A 19972-nucleotide genomic window follows, 5' to 3' on the forward strand; every position below is an offset into this window, starting at 1 on the left:
TGCTACCATTTTAGTAATGTTATTAATAATGTTAAAATTGTTTTTAATAGAAAAAGCCTAATTGTCTGATTTATAAGCTGCCTTGGTTTTTGCCATCCTTTTGTCTGAAACACCTAACTGTAAGGTCTATGTAATTCTGTATATACTTACACATTTTGTTCTTCGGAGAAAATAATCAGCCAGTATTACACCAGCCTTGCCAATATAATTTAAAATAATGATAAATGTTAAAGATCAAATGAAAATAATTTCATTTGTGGTGTATCAGGTGTGTAATATATCCATCTTAACCCTATTAAAGAAATAAGCAACTCTGTAGCAGGGAGACCGGAGGTAGAGGACATGCCACCATAGATCATGCCACCATAGATCTGACACTGTTTTCCGTATGAAAGGAGGTGAGGAAATTGAAAGGAAAGACCAGATGTATTACTTTAATATAGAAAGAACTGAGAGGCTGCCACATTTTATTTAGCTGGCTGTGAGAAACAAAGAAATAGAATGGGAAATTATTGTAAAGCATGGTATTGGGTGTGGGTTAAGCGACAGAGTAAGGAAGTGCTGTGAGTTGGGGTTATGGTGTAGAGATACTTTCTTTTTAAAATAGTTCAGATCATTGGGTGTGCTAGTGGAGAATTTTTATCCTATGGACATACCTCAATTTAAATAAATCCCGTAAGCTGGCACTTTCATGGCTCCTCTCACCTATGTAGATTCCCCTTATTCTGTATTTTGTACTCTATTTTTCTTCTTTATAACAGAGATAATATATTATTTAGCTATAACTGTTTAGTTATTAGTGAGAATTTTGGGGAGAAATTCTCTTCTTCCTGGTAGGAAGATTCAGGCTTTTTTTTTTTTTTTTAACTGTTATGACTAGTAAATTTCATCTCAGTGTTGGGCTATCCTGAAAAAACCTAGACTTTGGACTCCTAATCTTAATAGAAGTTTCTATAGATATAGATGAGCACCTACTTCTGCCTTGAACTATAAAATGTGCAGAAACTATGGAGGATATAATCAGAATTCTTGAAGTTAAGGTAGTTCCTTTAAAAATGTTGAGATTTTGCAGAAAAGAAAATTATAAAATCCTTAATAATCAGAAGTACTTGGATTAGCATTTATTAGACTTCCAGAGTTGGTTTAGCTATTATTTTTCTATTTTAGACAATACACCATTTGAAAAATTTAAGAAAAGGACAGAGGAGGTCTTCTGTTCTTGTGACTCACACCGAATTAATGCCTGACCAGACGGCAATGCATGAAGTTCAGAGACACATTTCCCACCATGCCAATGCTCTATGTCATTTCCACATTGCAGCCAGCATCAATCCTGCCACAGGTAAGGGACAGTAAAGTTTTAGTTCCTATAACTACTCCGAAATAAGATAAATAAATAGAAAACTGGGACTACTAATAGAACCTGTTTTTCATTTTATGTTAATATTCCATGTTGCCTTTAAAAATTCTTCTTAATTCAAATAGGAAAATAAAATAAAGTACCATTTCTTAAATTGAGACTGTGTGATTCTCAGGAAACAACTGCAAATAAGTGTTTCTGAGCAACTCTGTTTTTTCTAGTATATAGCAAGGTTCTAAGTAAATTAGAGCTTTAGTTGAACATGGGAACACAAGTGGTGGCAGCCTAGTTAGATTGATGTCCTTCCCTTTTATATTTTCACCATTAATGTTTCTTCTCAACTTTTCTTAATGACCATCTAATATATTTTTTCATAGTTTTCCTTGTATTTCAGCATATCTTATTTTCTAATCCCGTAGATCTATTTATTTATTTGAGAGAGGCAGAGAGAGAAGGGGCAGAGGGAGAGAATCTCAAGCAGATTCCCTGTTGAGCAGGGAGCCCAACCTGGGGCTCATTCTCACAACTCATATGAGATCCTGACCTGAGCTGTTGGAGGCTTAACCAGCTGAGCCATGCAGGCTCCCCGCCAAATAGACTTTCTTATCCTACACTCAGGGAAAGGTATTTTTTTCTTCTCACACTGATACTTTCTTTTTTGCTCCTTTCCTCCTGTGAGGTTGAGAAGAAGTATTTTAAGGCAAGTTGTGTTGGCAAAAGCATATTTGAAAGCTTCTATTTAAGGACATTGTTTCTTTTGTACACGAAAAACGTGAAAAGGCACATAGATAATTTCATATTACACTGCTGATGTAACTATATTTTTGTAAAGTTATAGTCATATTTATTGAAATGGAAGTCACTATATTGCTTCAGAATGCAGAGGAGTTTATTTTGAAATGTTTGTTTATATAGAGGTGATATTCAATAGATAGAATTCCAAACAAGTGATCTTTAGGACACTTGCCCCATCGTCACAGTGTCTTGAGATATGGGCTGCCCAGTATGGGAGCCACTAGCTACATGTAGCTCTTTGAGCATATGAATGTGGCTAGCCTATATTGAATTAGGCTGTAAGGTACACACTGGAGTTCTAAGACTTAGTACAGTAAAAGAATGTAAGATCTCTCATTAACCATTTTATTTAATATTGATTACATGTTGAAATGATGATATCTTATGTATATTAGGTTGAAATAAAATATTACAATTAAGTTCACTTGTTTTTTTTTTTTTTTTTTTTTTTTTTTTTTACCTTTTGTAATACAGCTACTAGAATGAAAATTGCCTATGTGCCTTGCATTATTTCAATCGGACAGTGTTTTGCTACCTGGTTAAATGTTACTTTACTTACTGAGCTCACGTACTAATTCTGTTTGTTCTAAGATTGTCTTTATAATATTAACTTGTTTTCAAAATGTTAGTGGTTTCAGATTTTTGTAAATTTTTAACTTCTTTAAAAGAACCTTATCGTGAGTTATTGACTATAATGAAGATCTAGCTTCAAACGGAGTGTAATTCGAGTTAGTATGCAGTAAATTCAACACTTCTTAGAAAGGTTGACTTTTTAACGGTATACGCTATGCTAATCAAATGGAATAGGATCACAGGATTGTCCCCATGGATAGGTTTTCTGTCACATATTTGAGTCTAAGTACTGGATATGTTCTTGTAGCCAGTTAGCCTTGTCCTTCAACATCTTTATTAAATAACCTTCATCTTTTAGCCAGTTTTATCTATTTTTACTTTAACCTACTACATACTATTTTAAAAATAATTTCATAAAAGTATTTGTGCTGTATATAAATACATAGTTTGACCAAGTTGATTGCTAAACGCAAATAATTTTGTATTGCAGGACTCTTCCTCTTCTTCACCTTTTTTTTCAGGAAACTTTTTGAGTCTACATTAAAGCTGAAAGCAAAGATGAACAAATACCCATATAAATCTTTACCCAGTTGACCACTTGTTACTATCTTGTCCTGCCTGCTTTTATTCTCCCCTTCTGCCCATTTGTGTATGTCTTTGCTTCCTCTTCCCTTATTTTTGGCTGTGTCATTTGAAAGTAAAGTTGTCACCAACATTATCCTTCATCTCCTAAATATTTTATGACATTATCTAAATATTTCAAGTGTGTCTTATAGTAAAATAGGAGGTTTCCTCCATTACTACAATGCTGTTACTGTATTTAAGGAACATGGATAAGATTATATTTAATATATAGTTGATATTAAAATATAGACTCTTTCTTTTATTCACTTGATTGTCATTTCTTTTAAACACCTCATCTACGATAGTTCCTCTCAGTTGTCAAAAAAAAGTCTCTCAAAGAACTTCTCTGTTATCTTTTAGAGCATCTTGCTGTCTGAATATTTGCTCACGATAAGGTTTAGGTCAAACATTTTTAGCAAGAATAGAGGATGTATTGTTTTATAGTATTCCTAATTTATAAATTCTATTTTATATGATTTGTTTCATTTTTATCAGAAACCCAGGACTGTCATCCAGGGATTAGAAAAAAAGAACAACTTGGAACTTTATTTAACACTGATATATATTAACAGAACACTACCAAAATACCCTGTGCATTTTATCTTTAGACTTTCATATTTTGCAGAGGACAGTGGTTTTTTGTTTTGCTTTCGTTTTTGCTTTTTGCTTTCTGTTGAATAGATTATTTGTAATATTAATTGGGATTAAGGAGATTGATTTTTTTAGCTTTACTATTATACATGAACTAGTCTATTTTGTGAATTACAGTTAACCCAACTGGAGGAAGCCTGCTAATATACTTTAGAAGTTTGCTTGTCTTCCCATGTTCTTCTTTGGCATTATTTTCTCCCAGCTTTTTAGGTTCAAACATTTTAGAAAGGTTGAAACAATACTAAGGTGAACATTCATGTCTTCTACTTTGAATAAAAACTGCTAACATTTTGCCACAGTTGCTTTATTCGCTCTGTATATACCTGTGTGTGTTGGGGGCGGGCATGTGTGAGTACAATTCTTTCTTAATCTTTTGAAGAAGTTACGTATATCAGGTTTACGTACTTCAGACAGTATCTCCTAAGAGTAAGGAAATTCTCTCACATGATCACAATATTGGTATTATCTTTAAGAAAATTAGTAGTTATTTCATAATCTCTAATATCCAGTTCATATTTAAACTTAAATTTCTCCAATTATCTAAAATTCTTTTATAGCTGCTTTTCTGTTTTATTTTTCTGTTCCTCCATCCCCAAACCAGGATTTAATAAAGTTTCATGCATTTGGTATATTTGTTTTTTAAATTAGTAAACTAATTCCATTAGTAATTTAAGTCATGTGCCGTTAATTCTTAATATTTACTTTTACCATTAAATTCAGTTAAAGTTTTTACAAATCCTACTGGAGTTATGTTGACCTTTTCTGTTTAAGTATAGAGTTAGTCTTTATAAAGACGAACTTATAAGAGCTTTATAAGCACTGTGTAATCTTTTTAAAGACACGAGAAATTCATATTAAAATCTTTTTTTCCTCACAGATATTCCAAATGTCTTGGTTGGCACTGTATTTAACATTGATGATGGAAATGGGGGCTTTGTGGTTCATTGGTTAAACAACAAAGAGTTTCATTTTACATCATCTACTGAAATATTTATGCAGCAATTACGAAAACTTTCTGAGAAGCAGATAGATCATGAAAGTGATGAAGGAGATAGAGAAGATGAGGAACGTTCACAGGAGGAAAAAGAGAGGGGTTTACATATGAAACTAGATCATGGTTAGTATTGCATGTTCAGATTTTTCTTTTTGGCAAGTCATCAGCTTCTTGTGATACCACTTTTAGTTTATAATCCTTCCTTCCTGCTCTTCTTTTTTACTTTTCCAGTCACTTACTGACCATCTACTATGGACCGTCTACCACCTAGCTTCTATATGCTTTTGTTACATGTATTGCTTTGAGTAATATACTGCTTTGGAAGCCTTGTCCTTTTGGGGGGAACAGGTTTTGCTAGTGATAATGATAATGTGAATGAAATTCTGATTTCTTTAAAAGTAAGAAATAATAATAACTTTCATTTCCGACCAGAAAATGATTTTCTTTTTTTGTTTTTTTCTCATTCCCTCCCTGCCCCGACCATAAATTGGAAAAAGGATTTATAGTTTCTTAAGATAGTATGCTGTTGATAGTCTAGTATGTGATTGCATTTTTATGATATTATTAGTATGTATTGATAAATTAGTGTGTACTGATACATTTATTTTCTGATTCAGAATTATCCCTGGATAGAGAATCTGAGGCAGGTACAGGATCGTCAGAACATGAAGATGGAGAAAGAGAGGGAAGTCCCAGAACCTTTTCACGACCTAGTGTACCAATGCCACTGCCTACAGTCCTGCTTGATCGGAAGATTGAAATGCTGCTAACTGAATGGAATAAGAATCCTGACATGCTTTTTACTATACACCCTGTAGATGGTACCTTTCTAGTGTGGCATGTAAAGTATTTGGATGAATATAATCCTGGAATATTTAGACAAGTCCAGGTATATTTTACTGATGAAGCAGTTACTACATTTCTTACAAAAAAAAAAAGATGCTATTCAGATTTACCATGTTTTCAGAAATATTCAAAAGATTCTGTTTTTGAGAAGCAACTGAGAAGAAAATACTTATTCTTGTTACCAAAGGGGGATCTATGACCACAGATTTTATAAACCTGGTTAATTCGAAGTAAAATGAATTTGGCTTTGAAATGTGGTACTGGGTATTTGAATATATGTACATTGGCTTTTTTCCTGGGAATTCACATTATTTTGATTAATCTTAAAACTACCCTAAAAATGTGACTCAGATGTGTCCCCCTGGTTTTAACTAAATCTAACTGTTAACTTTTTGAACTTTATTTTTTTTTAAGATTTTATTTATTTGACAGAGATCACAAGTAGGCAGAGAAGCAGGCAGAGAGAGAGAGGAGAAAGCAGGCTCCCCACTGAACAGAGAGCCCGATGCAGAGAGCCCGATGCAGGGCTCGATCCCAGGACTCTGGGATCATGACCTGAGCTGAAGGCAGAGGCTTTAACCCACTGAGCCACCCATGCGCCCCTTGCACTTTATTTTTATTGAGATTTGTGGTGTGGTCATTTAGCTGTACAATAAGGCGCTGGAAACTTTTCTTTTTTTCAGGCTTCTTTTGGGCAGCAAATAGAGATATGATGTTATATAAATAGAGGAAAGGAATTAGATCAGAAAGAAGTTGAAAATGATAATTTTTCTAGGATATTTTGAAAATGGAAGTGTTTTTGGAAGACTTTCTGAGAGGAGGGAAACTACTTACATTGAATTCATATCGTGTTTTTCAGGTGTCTTTTTCTTCTCGGATTCCTGTTGCATTTCCCTCTGGTGATGCGAGTTCTCTTAGTAAAAATATCATGATGTATGCCTGCATAAATGCTACGAAAGATTCTCCTCACACTCTGTTACACCAAGAGATGATGGCTGTAGGCAGTCCTCACGGATCACAATCGTACTCCAGATCACACACTACAAATATGAACATTTTAGCTCCTACAGTAATGATGGTCTCCAAACACATAGATGGTTCTTTAAATCAGTGGGCAGTCACTTTTGCAGATAAGTCTGCCTTTACCACGGTTCTGACTGTATCTCACAAATTTAGATACTGTGGTCATCGATTTCACCTCAATGACTTGGCATGTCATTCAGTTTTACCATTGTTACTGACATCCTCTCATCATAATGCTCTGTTGACTCCTGAATTAGACTGTCAGTGGGACTCAGACAATAAAGTAAGTAGATTGATGGATCCTGTAAGACATATAAAAGGTTCCTCAAAACAACCTCTTAGAAATGCAGCGACACGTACATTTCATGACCCGAATGCAATATATAGTGAGCTTATTCTGTGGCGTGTAGACCCAATAGGACCTTTGTCCTACACTGGAGGAGTATCAGAATTGGCTCGAATTAACTCTTTACATACATCAGCCTTCTCTAATGTTGCTTGGCTTCCGACTCTTATTCCCAGCTATTGTCTTGGTAAGTGTTCATTTTAATTCTGAAATTAATAAAACCTTCTAAACTGTTTTTAGATACACAAAATGTTTTATATTTGCTATTATTAAGAGGATTTTTAGCAAGTATTAGGAATGTAGACATCAGACTTATGTTTAGAATTTCCAGAAATTTGTTTTTAATTTTTCCCCCTCTCAGGACATATTTTCTATTGATTTCTTTTGTTAATAATTTTATATCCATTAATTTTATGTGTATTTATGATTCTGGACCATGGTTGTGTCTAAAAAGAAAAGTGTGTATAGGTTTCTCATCCTTCAGCCAACAATAAAAATAAACTACATTTATAATGCAAGGCCTTTACTCTCTCAGGCACATACTGCAATTCTGCAAGTGCTTGCTTTGTTGCTTCTGATGGCAAAAATTTGAGACTCTATCAAGCTGTGGTGGATGCAAGGAAATTACTGGATGAATTATCAGATCCTGAATCTTCAGTGAGTATTTCCTAATTTTTATTAAAATATCTAGTCTGATAAGGAATTCTCTTTTTACTTTGTAACTTTTAGTTGGTGTTTAGGGAGTGAGTACATGTTCTGGGCTCTGTATGACAAATTTGCTGTTTCTTAACTTGTGTTTCCAAGTACATGAATCAATATCACACACCAGTATATTTTACATTTAAAGAAGTAAATATGCCTTTTTATCAAGAAATATCCTGATTTCTGCTGGACATTTTTCACTTTCTAGTTTGGTTCTGTTAATCTTTCTTTGCTCTAAGGCAGCTTTACCAAGCCCTTTGTGTAGGTTGGAAAATTTGAGCTTTTCTGAGCTTTGTTGACCATTAAAAAAAAAAATCCTGTGGTTAGAATATGTTATCAGTGGGTGGCAGTATCTTATTCTGGTGGTTCTGTAGCTGAACTGGAAGTCAACGTATAGTAGTTACTATTCAGATTTGAATAGTGGATTTTACCTTTACCTATGAATACATGCCTTTATAAAAAGTACTTGTTCTAACAAAAATGTTTCCAGTATTAAAAACCAAAGATATTTTTGAGTATCTACTATGTGTCCTTCAGAGTGAAGGGGATAGAGTATAAGTATTGGTGTGTGTCTTTAAGGAGCCTTAGAATTAGCTGAGGAGAGAAATTATTAATAAAAGCTTTTAACAACGGTTTCAGACAGAAGCAGTGTCTGAGGGTGGTATGTAACTAATTGTCAGACAGTTGGTCCCAGAAGTATCCCATAATCCAGAGGAGAGATCGTAGGAGGGTAGGCCTAGAAGTCTTCAGTAAGGACAATATTTAGGTTTGTTTTTGATGGATGGATAAGGTTTAGAAAGATCCTTTCTCTTTGCTGGAGTGAGAGAATGGCCTCAAAGTGTGGATACAGGAAAGTGCACGTATAAGTAAGGCTTGTTCCAGGAATGGTGGGACAGCCACTTGGCCTGGAGCCAGAGGCTTGGCATAGAGGAAGTAGCATCTTAGAATCATGGACTTGGAAGATACTTTATAGGTCATCTAGTCTAAACCAGCCATGTGATGCTTCATTCCCTGCTACCACATTCTTGCCAGTCTGTCCCCGGCCTCAGAGCGGGGAGCCTCAGCTCTAAATGCAGCTCATGCTGCTTTTGAATTACCCTCACTGCTATACCGAAATTAAATTTGTATTCCTTAAATTCTGCTTGTTAGCCCTGGTTCCATTTAGGAAAAGTGTAATATTCCTTACATGTGAGATCACTTCAGATATTTGAAGATGACTGTCTTATAACCTATGAAACTTTTTTCCTCAGGCCAAACCTCTCCCTCCCCCAATAAATTAATTCTGTTTTATATTTGGCCCTGGTTACTCTTCTTAGCAGTTTTCAGCTTGTTTATACTCTGGGCATTGTAGGACCACTAGAATACAGCAGTATTATGGCCCCTCTCATTAGATACTATTGTGTTTTTGGTAATCATGCTGATTCTTTGTTTGTAATTGATTCATACTGAGCTGACTCTCATTTAAATATCCCAAAATTTCTTTCTGCCAGTAAGCCATTCTGTATTTGTGCATTTGAGTTGTGGCCCAAATGAGTGCCTATTTTCACTATTATATTTCATCTTTCTAGGTTTAGTCTTTCAGTTTCTTTTTGATTCCAGATTCTGTTATTTGCGTTATTGCCTTATGACTTATATCACCAGTCTGTTTGATGAATGTTGTTTTCACATCTTTGTCTGAGTCAATTATAAAAGTGTTAAACAGAATAGGACTGAAAAAAGAACCTAGCATTGTACATTTGAGATTTTTTTCCATTTTTATTGTCTGAAATATTTCTTCAGCTTGCCTCTAGGATTTCCATGAGGCAGCTTGTCATGAGCTTTTCTGAAATAAAATACACCCTGTCTGCCAAATATCCTGTAGTCAAAAAGGAAGTTAAATGATTGTTTTACTGTATAGTAGGTTAAATGTACCTACCCTGATGTCTGTTGTTGACTAAAAGCCTTGTACTAAATAGACATCAAGGTCTTTAGTTTGCCTTCCTGAATTATATTGTTTTCCTTTTTGAAAATTGGAACATTTAACTATTGCTAGTATTTTGGGTGCGACATTTCCTATGATTTCTCCAAGAACATCTTCTAAAGTTCATTGAACTCATTTGCAAAATTTCCCACTAACCAGGCATTACTTTTCCAGGAAATTTAAATTTATGTAGAGCAGTTAGATACATTCCTGGAATTTCTTTTTTTTTTAAATTAATTTAATTTTATTTTTTCCGTGTGTTCCAAAATTCATTGTTTATGCACCACACCCAGTGCTGCATGCAATACGTGCCCTCCTTAATACCTATCACCACATTCCTCCAACCCCACACTACCCCCCCAAAACCCTCAGTTTGTTTCTCAGAGTCCATAGTCTCTCATGGTTTGTCTCCCTCTCCGATTTCCCCCCAGCTCACTTCTCCTCTCCATCTCCCAACGTTGTGTTTTATTTCTTCTGCCCCACAAGTAAGTGAAACCATGATAATTGACTCTCTCTGCTTGACTTATTTCACTCAGCATAATCTCCTCCAGTCCCATCCATGTTGATATAAAAGTTGGGTATTCATCCTTTCTGATGAAAGCATAGTACTCCATTGTATATATGGACCATATCTTCTTTATCCATTCATCCGTTGAAGGGCATCTTGGTTCTTTCCACAGTTTAGTGACTGTGGCCACTGCTGCTATGTACATTGGGGTACAGATGGCCCTTCTTTTTACTATGTCAGTATCTTTGGGGTAAATACCAAGTAGTGCAATTGCAGGGTCTATTTTTAATTTCTTAAGGAATCTCTACATTGTTTTCCAAAGTGGCTGCACTGACTTGCATTCCCACCAACAGTGTAAGAGGGTTCCCCTTTCTCCACATCCTCTCCAATACTTGTTGTTTACTGTCTTGTTGATTTTGGCCATTCTAACTGGTTTAAGGTGGTATCTCAATGTGGTTTTGCATTGAGATACTACATTCTTGGAATTTCTTAATTTATCCTGTCTTCTACTCTTCCCCTTACCAATGTACATTTTTTCTTAGACCTATTTTCATTAATTTATTAATTTTCTAATGTTAAAAAGTAATACATATTCTTTGTAGAAAATTTTTGGGTTTTTTTTCTGTTTTTTGCAAGCTAAATTCTTTTTTTTAATTAAAAAAAAATTTTTTTTTTTAATTTTTAGATCAAGAGTGCACGTGCATGTTGGGAGAGGGGCAGAAAGGGAAAGAGAGAATCTTAATCAGGGTTCATGCCCAGCTCAGGAGTCTGACTCAGGGCTTGATCTCACCACCCTGAGAGCATGACCCGAGCTGAAACCAAGAGTCTGTTCCTTAACCAGCTGAGCCATTCAGGCACTAACTAGCTAAAATTCTTGAAATGGAAGACCAGAGACAAAGTAGGAATTAGTTCTTATTCTCTCCATCTTTATTAACATTAAAGTATCAGCCTCTGTTAATGAGCTCATCTTTTCCTTTATCTCTGTACTCTGAAAATAACTTATTCAGTTACTTAATTTTTTATTTTTATTTTTATTTTTTTAAACTTTATTTATTTGACAGAGATCACAAGTAGGCAGAGAGGCAGGCAGAGAGAGACGGGGAAGCAGGAGCCCCGCTGAGCAGAGAGCCTGATGCGGGGCTCTATCCCAGGACCCTGAGATCATGACCCGAGCCGAAGGCAGGGGCTTAACGCACTGAGCCACCCACGTACCCCCAGTTACTTAATTTTTTTAAATAAATTTTTAGTTTTTGAATAGTTTTAGATTTACAGAAAAGTTGCAACAGTGAACAGTTCTCATCCACCCCATAGCCAGTTTCCCCTATTGTTAACATCTCATATTACCAGCCGAACTCTAGACTTACTAAGATTTAGAAGATTTTTCTGCTAATGTCCCATTTGTGTTCCAAAATCTCACCCAGAAACCATATTATATTTAGCCATCATGAATCCTTACTTAACCTTCTCCAATCTTGGATAGTTTCTCAGTGTTCTTCATTTCTTTCTTCCTCAGTATTTTCTCATGACTTTGACAGTTTTGAGTAGTACTGGTCAGACATTTTGTAGAATTTTCCCTTGATTTGGGTTTGCTGTTTTTCTCATGGTTAGACTGGAGTTACGTGTTTTTAGGAAGAATATCCCAGATGTGAAGGACCCTTCTTTCACATTATATGAAGGGTACATGCTATCAACATGGTAAGTAGCTCCTTTCCTCTTATCTTATCAGTCTTGCTACAGATTTGTTAATTTTATTGATATTGTCAAAGAATGAACTCTTTGTTTCATTAAGCTCTTTGTTTTTGTTTTCATTTTCATTAATTTCTGCTCTTTTATTATTTTCTTCCTTCTGCCCTTTCTTGGGTATAGGGGAGTCTTTTTCTAGGTTTCATGACATAGTAACTTAGAGTTTTGTTTTGAAGCTTTTCTTATTTTCTAATATATGCATTTAGTTCTATAAATTTCCCTCTCAGGGGTGCCTGGGTGGCTCAGTGGTTAAAGCCTCTGCCTTCAGCTCAGGTCATGATCTCAGGGTCCTGGGATGGAGTCCCACATTGGGCTTTCTGCTCAGCAGGGAGCCTGCCTCCTCCTGTCTCTCTCTGCCTGCCTCTCTGCCTACTTGTGATCTGTCTGTCAAATAAATTAAAAAAAAATTTCCCTCTCAGTACTACTTTGGCATTTTGATAAGTAAAATTTTCATTTTATTCACTTCACTGTATTTTTAAATTTTCCTTGAGAATTCTTACTTGATTCATGGGTTACTTAAAAGGGTGTTGTTTAGCTTCCCAGTGAATACTCAGAAGAGATTTTCCTGTTAGCATTCTGTTACTGATTTCTAATTTGATTGCATGATGGTAGGAGAACACACTTCATGATTCCAATCCTTGTAAATTTATTGAGGCTTGTTTTATGGCCCAGGATCTTGTTTATCTTAGTATGTATTCCATGGCATTTGAACATTTTCTGCTGTTGTTGGGTGTGGTATTCTAAAATTGTCAGTTAGCTTTTGTTTTCATTAATGGGGGTATTGAGTTCTTCTAAATCTTTGCTAATTTTCTGTCTAGTTCTATCAATTTCTATCAGAAGGGTGTTGAAATTCCCAACCGTAATTGTGAATTTGTCCATTTCTCCTTTTAGCTCTAGAAGTTTTGTGTTTCACATACTTTGCAACTCTGTTTTTTTGCATATACATTTAGTTTGAAATGAAGGTGTTGGCAGGACCATGTTCTTTCTGAAGGCTCTAGGGGAAGATCCTTTTTTGCCTCTTCCTAACCTCTGGTTGCTCCAGCCAATCTTCAGTGTTTGTAGACTTGAAGCTGCAACACTGTAGTCTCTGTCTCTGTCTACACATGGCCTTTCTCTCTCTGGGTGTCTCTATGTGCCCTCTCCTTAGAAGGACACCCACACTAATTTAGTATGACCTTATCTTAAACAGATTAGATCTGCAAATATCCTTCCTCTAAATAAGATGTCCGGGCACTTGGGTCACTCAGTCATTAAGTGTCTGCCTTAGGCTCAGGTCATGATCTCAGGGTCCTGGGATTGAGCCCCGCATCTGGCTCCCTGCTTAGCGGGAAGCCTGCTTCTCCCTCTCCCACTCCCCCTGCTTGTGTTCCTTCTCTCACTATATCTCTCTCTGTCAAATAAATAAATAAAATATTTTAAAAAAAGAAAAAATAAGATGTCAGCATTTGCATCAACATGGATGGAACTGGAGGAGATTATGCTAAGCAAAAGGACCTGAACAGACATATCTCCAAAGAAGCTATATGAATGGCCAACATGCACATGAAAAGGTGTTCAATAGTACTAATCACAAGAGAAATTCAAATCAAAACCACTATGAGGTATCACCTCATACTCATAAGAAGGGCCATTACCAAGAATAGAAAATAACTGCTGGAATGGAAGCAGAGAAGTTGGAACCTTGTGCACTGATGGTGGGAATATACAATTATATGGTTTTACTTATTTGTGGAGCATAAGAAATAACGTGGAGGACATTAGGAGAAGGAAGGGAAAAATGAAGGGGAGAATCAGAGTGGGGAGACAAACCATGAGAGTCTATGGACTCTCAGGAAACAAACTGAGGTTTTTGTGTGTTTTGTTTTTTTTTTAAATTTTATTTGTCAGAGAGAGAGAGAGAGACAGCACAAGCAGGGGTAAGAGGCAGGCAGAGGGAGAAGCATGCTCCCTGCTGAGCAAGAGGCCCCATGCGGGACTCAATCCCAGGACCCTGGGATCATAACCTGAGCTGAAGGCAGCTGCTTAACTGACTAAGCCACCCAGGCTCCCCTAAACTGTGGGTTTTAGAGGGGAGAGGGGTGAAGGGATGGGTTAGCCTAATGATGGGTATTAAGGAGGGCACATATTGCATGGATCATTGGGTGTTACATACAAACAATGAATCATGGAACGCTACATCAAAAACTAATGATGTACTGTATAGTGACTAACATGACATAATAAAATTTTTTAAAAAAAGATTTCATTCTAACATTCTGGGTAGACATGGATTTTCATGTGACATTAGCCAACCCCTTACACTAACCAGCTTTTTTCTCATTAGTTGTGTTGCAGTTACATAGTCAGAAATCTCCAAGTCCTTCTAGCCTCCAGACTCTCTTAAGCCATTTTTAAAAATTAACATATAATGTAATATTTGTTTCAAGGGTTCAGATGTGTGATTCATCAGTCTTACACAATTCACAGCACTCACCATAGCACATACCCTCCCCAATGTCCATCACCCAGCTTCCCCATCCCTCCCATCCACCTCCCCTCCAGCAAACCTGTTTGTTTCCTGAGATTAAGAGTCTCTTATGGTTTGTCTCCCTCTCTGGTTTCATCTTGTTTCATTTTTCCTTTCTTTCCCTATGATCCTCTGTCTTGTTTCTCAAATTCCTCATATCAGTGAGATCATATGATAATTGTCTTTCTCTGATTGACTAAGCCATTTTGACTTTCAGAGCTGTATGTTATAAGGAATTCTGAGATTTTTGCCTTTCTGGATGATAGACTATAGGACCTCACCCTTATTGTTGATCTTAAACTCTTAACATAACATTCTTGTTCCCTGTCAAGTTCCCATTATTTCTGCTGATATTTTTTTTTTTTTCTAAGAGCAGCTGTTCTTCTAGTTACTTCCTCTACTAATTGTAATTTGAAATATGGCAAGAAATTGTCACATGCTGTCCTCTTCCTCAAATGGGGTTTTTAGTAGATGCTGGGTAGAGTCTAGCTTATTTTTTTTCCTCTATAAGAAACATCTGAAAATATTTGAATTTTATTCTGGAATCAGATGAATTTAGGGGACAGTAAACTTTTTTTGGATAGGGAAGTAAAGTGATTAGTTTGCAGGATGGAATGTAGTTGGTAGGCACTGGAAACATTGGAGATGGCAGGAAATCTATTGAGGTCATCAAAGCATGTGGTAAAATAAACCTGAGCTAGAGTGGGATTTGGTAGACATTGAGAACAGGAGAGTAGGGCTTAGTAGTTGCTGAATATGAATACTAAAGGAAATGATTCTAAGGTTTCAATTTTGTGATAATGGATTCATTAGTAGCGGTCAGATATTTGTGAGGTATTGTCGATGACTTAAGTTTGAGATACACTGAGCGTGAAGTGACTGAGGTTTTAGGTAGCAAAATGTAGTTTAGAACTGTTTTGAAGACATTTGGAAATTAATTCCTAATGTTCCTTCTCAGATACCAGTGTATATTTGGTACTTACTATTAAGACAGAACTTGAGGTTTTTAGACCTTTAAAGGCACGAGTAACAGTTAATGGTCATAAATATGACTTTGAGTCATCAAGAAGCGATTTATGTTGAGCAAACTGTTTACGAAGGCAGAGATTTAAAGATTTTATTTTTAAGTAATCTCCACACCCAGTGTGGGCCTCAGACTCACAACCCTGATATCAAGAGTCGAATGCTCCACCCACTGAGCCAGTGAGGCACCCTGAAGGCAGCAATTTAATTAAAATTTAAAAAAATTCCATCCATAGTACTGAAGATTCAGTTGTTCTAGTGCTTGGTGTCATGTCCTCTTAAGTTTATCCATGTTGTAGCAAGTGGCGAGATCCTTTTGAAAGCTGCATGATACTCCACTGTACCCGTGCACCTGTCGGTGGACAGTTGGATTGCTTCCATCTTTTGACTATTGTGAATAATGCTGTGTTGAATATAGGTGTACAAATATCTCTTCGCAATTCTGCTCTTAATATTTGGGGGTATATACCCGGAAGTGGGATTTTTTGGGAACCTACATACTGTTTTCCTTAGTGGTAACACCATTGTATATTCCCACCATCAGTGCACAAGGTTCCAACTTCTCTGCTTCCATTCCAGCAGTTATTTTCTATTCTTGGTAGTGGCCCTTCTTATGAGTATGAGGTGATACCTCATAGTGGTTTTGATTTGAATTTCTCTTGTGATTAGTGCTATTGAACACCTTTTCATGTGCATGTTGGCCATTCATATAGCTTCTTTGGAGATATGTCTGTTCAGGTCCTTTTGCTTTTTTGTTGTTGTTGAGTTGTAGAAGTTCCTTCGGTGTTCTGGATGTTAACCCCTTATCACATATATAATTTGCTGTTACTTCCTCCATTCTGTAGTTTGCCTTTTTACTCTGTCAGTTGTTTTCCTTGATATGCATAAGTTTTTAAGTGTGATATAGTCCATTTGTCTATTTTTTATCTTGTTGCCTGTAATATCCAAGAAATTTGATGTCATATCCAAGAAATTATTGACAGAACCAGTGTCTTAAAGCTTTCTCCCAGGTTATCATATGAATTTTAGGATTTTTTTTTTCCATTTCTGCAAAATATGCCACTGGAATTTTGATAGTAATTACATTGAATTTATTGATTATTTTGGTACTATGGACATTTTAATAATAAGTCTTCTAATCCACAGCATAATATGTCTTTCCATTTATTTATATCTTCTTTGATTTTTCTTAACAATGTTTTATAGTTTTCAGTGTACAAGTCTTTCATCTTCTTTGCTCAGTTTCTTAAGTCTTTTATTCTTTTTGATACTCCAGTAAGTAGAAAATATTAATTTCCTTTTTGGACTGGTCATTGTTAGTATACAGAAACACACCTGATTTTTGAATGGTGATTTTTGTATCCTATAGCTTTACTAAATTAGTTTATTATTTCTAACAATTTTATGTGTGTGGGGGGGAATTTTTAAAGTTTTCTACATATAAGATCATGCCATCTGCATGTAATTTTATGTCTTTTCTAATTTTTATGCTTTTTATTTCTTGTCTAATTGTTCTGGCTAGAACTTACAGTCTGTGTTGGATAATAGTGGTGAGAGTGGGTATCCTTGCCTTGTTCCTGATCTATCTTAGAAGAAAAAGTCTGTCTTTTCCCATTGGGTACAACATTAGCTTTGAACTTTTCATACATCTTTTATTATATGGAGGTAGTTTCTTTCTATTCGTAGTTAGTTGAGTGTTTTTTTTTTTCATGAAAGCATGTTGAATTTTATCACTGTTAAATTTGTGTCTGTGGGGAAAGATGGTCTTGGACTTCCTATTCTCAATATAGAAGTCAGAATGATATTTTTAAAGTATAATTTGTTTGGATCATGTCACTCTTAAGCCATTGTCCACAGTGAACTATAATATTGTACAGACTCTACCCCCATCCAGCCTTCCTTCACTTCTCTGATACTGCATTTTTCTACTTTTCCCCTCCCTCATTTTGGCTCCAGCCATACCAGTCTTTTTACTGGTCCTGGAGCATGGGAAACCATCTCTCATCTTAGTGTCTTTTACTTACTGTTCTCCCTGCCTGGCATGTTCTTCCCTCAGATAACACATGGCTTATATTCTTGCCACCTTTAGGTCTTTAGTCAAGTGAAGGCTTCCTGACCACCTCTGCCCAATACTTCCTGTCCACATTCCCACTTTGTTTTCCCCTTAACACTCAGTACCATTTCACAGTTTGTTATACTTACTGAATTGTGTGCTATTCGTCTGTCTTTCATTTGAATGTAAAATGAGGGCGGTGCTGTATTCCCAGTGCCTGGTATCTGATAAGCACTCTATAAATATTTGTTGAGGTAATGAGTAAGTTGATGAATGTCATGCTGAAGTGTTTTATTACCTTGTGAAGGCAATGGGAAGCTAGCTGTTGTACCAATTTGTATTTCATCAGCAAAGTTTGTGAGTACAGGCTTTTTCCTCCCTCTTTTTCTTTCTTCTTTCAAAATCTTCACTATTTTGAACTAATGTCTATTCTTCTGATTTGCGCATTTTTTAATCATTGCAGAAATGGAATGGTTTTTCATATTTTTATTGGCCATTTGTATTTCCTTTTGAATTGCTTATTCATGTTCTTTGTGGATTTATAGTATTTACATTGGGAAGAAAGACTAAGTAGGAGAAGCTACACACAGATCTTTCTTTGCATTTTGTGGGGAAGAGCACATTGATAAGGGTTGTACTTTTTCAGGGAGAGACAGTCAGTACCACCTTGATTTTGTCCCTGTGTCAGTCAGGGCCTAGGTGGGAGACAGATGGCACATAATAAAGGTTTAACTGTGAAGAGTTTATTGCTTCTCGGCCTTTTGACTAAGATCAAGTGTAGTAACTGTGAAGAGTTTAATGAAATAACTCCTTTTAAAGATGAGCACATGATTAACCCACAAGTGATAATAAAGCACTCAGAGTCTAGCAGCAGGGTGAAGCCATTATTACCATTATCCAAATAATGGCCCCCCCAAAATATTCACGTGCTAATCCCCAGAACCTGCAGTTTTGTTTTTTTTTAAACCTCACATGGCAAAAGAGACTTTGCAGGTGTGTATAAATTAAGGGTCCTGAACTGTGGAAATTTTTCTGTATTATTCGGGTAGGCTCAGTCTGATCACATGAGTCCTTGGAAGCAGAGAACCTTTACTGAGTATGGTCAAAGAGAGAGGTGACAAAAGAGGAATGGTCAGAGAGATGATATTACTGGGTTTGGGGAAGGGGAAATGGGGACCATGAGCCAAAGAATGTGACTAACCTCTACAAGCTGGAAAGGGCAAAGAAATAGGATTTTCCCCTCAAGTCTCCAGAAAGGAATGGGGTCCTGCTGACAAGTTGATGTTAGTTCAGTGAGACCCATGTCAGACTTTTGACCTATAGAACTATAAGAGAATATATATATGTTGTTTTAAACTGCTAAGTTTGTGGTAATTTTTTGCAGTGACAATAGAAAAATATATCCCTGTGCCTCAAGGGTCAAGAGAGCAGTAACAGTGTGCCGAAGCCTGGGGAGAGCTAAAGCCATGGAAGCAGGAGCTGCCTGATGGGAGAGATGGCTACAGAGGAACATAGCCACTGCCAGAACTGTGGGGAGCAAGGGGGACACATGCCCTGACCTCTCTCTCTCTCCTCTCCAGTCTCTGACCAGTCTCTCCCACTGAGTAAATTCAGCCTGAAGCTGAAGCTGACTTGCAAGCTGGGTGATAGGGTCCAGAACTTAATGTCTTGGGCACAGGATAAGGCAGACAAGGGTGGAGAAAGTATTGAGGTTCAAATGCAGATCAAGAGTTGCCAGCAAAGTCCACTCTTTTTGTCCTCTAGCATCGATCCCTCTTCTGTATTTAGATTGAGAAACTTGGGTCATTGTGGAATGATGCCGGTTTAGTTGTGGTCCTACTTGGAACCTGAAGTTGTTGCACTGTTGGTACTTGTCCTGGTAGGGAAATCAGGGAAAAAGAAACAATATAAAGGAAAGCTGTCATAGCCCCTGCTTCTACAGATAGTCACAGAGCCTGAACTCAATAATCGTAGTCTCCTCCCACCACCAAATTCTGCACTCCCTTACACTTTGTCAGCACTTTTTTTTTTCTTTTTCTTTTTAAACCTGGTGGAGTGGCCCAGACGTTAGTGTTCTTATTTTCTTTAAGTAAATACCTAGTGGTGGAATTACGGGATTGGGCGGTTTTAGTGCTATATTTTAAACAATCAAAATTAATGCAGAAAAATTCTTGATGCACAAAATGCTAAAATTTTTTTTAATTTTATTTTTTATAAACATATAATATATTTTTATCCCCAGGGGTACAGGTCTGTGAATTTTTT

At 36.4% G+C, this 19972-nt stretch overlaps 1 protein-coding gene across 5 annotated transcripts in view; it reads left to right on the forward strand.

The window, feature by feature from the left end:
* Positions 1 to 19972, forward strand: part of DMXL2 (Dmx like 2) — a 157459-nt gene that overhangs the window by 65992 nt on the left and 71495 nt on the right. For all 5 annotated transcript variants that reach the window (XM_032856483.1, XM_032856485.1, XM_032856482.1 and 2 more), the window contains exons 9-13: positions 1168 to 1342; positions 4881 to 5120; positions 5615 to 5886; positions 6703 to 7399; positions 7748 to 7869. In XM_032856483.1, the coding sequence (XP_032712374.1) occupies positions 1168 to 1342; positions 4881 to 5120; positions 5615 to 5886; positions 6703 to 7399; positions 7748 to 7869 (1506 nt within the window). The remainder of the gene's footprint in view (positions 1 to 1167; positions 1343 to 4880; positions 5121 to 5614; positions 5887 to 6702; positions 7400 to 7747; positions 7870 to 19972) is intronic.

The sequence above is a fragment of the Lontra canadensis genome, unplaced genomic scaffold (genome assembly GCF_010015895.1).
Source record: "Lontra canadensis isolate GAN:19392208 unplaced genomic scaffold, GSC_riverotter_1.0 scaffold12, whole genome shotgun sequence".
Taxonomy (NCBI): Eukaryota; Metazoa; Chordata; class Mammalia; order Carnivora; family Mustelidae; genus Lontra; species Lontra canadensis.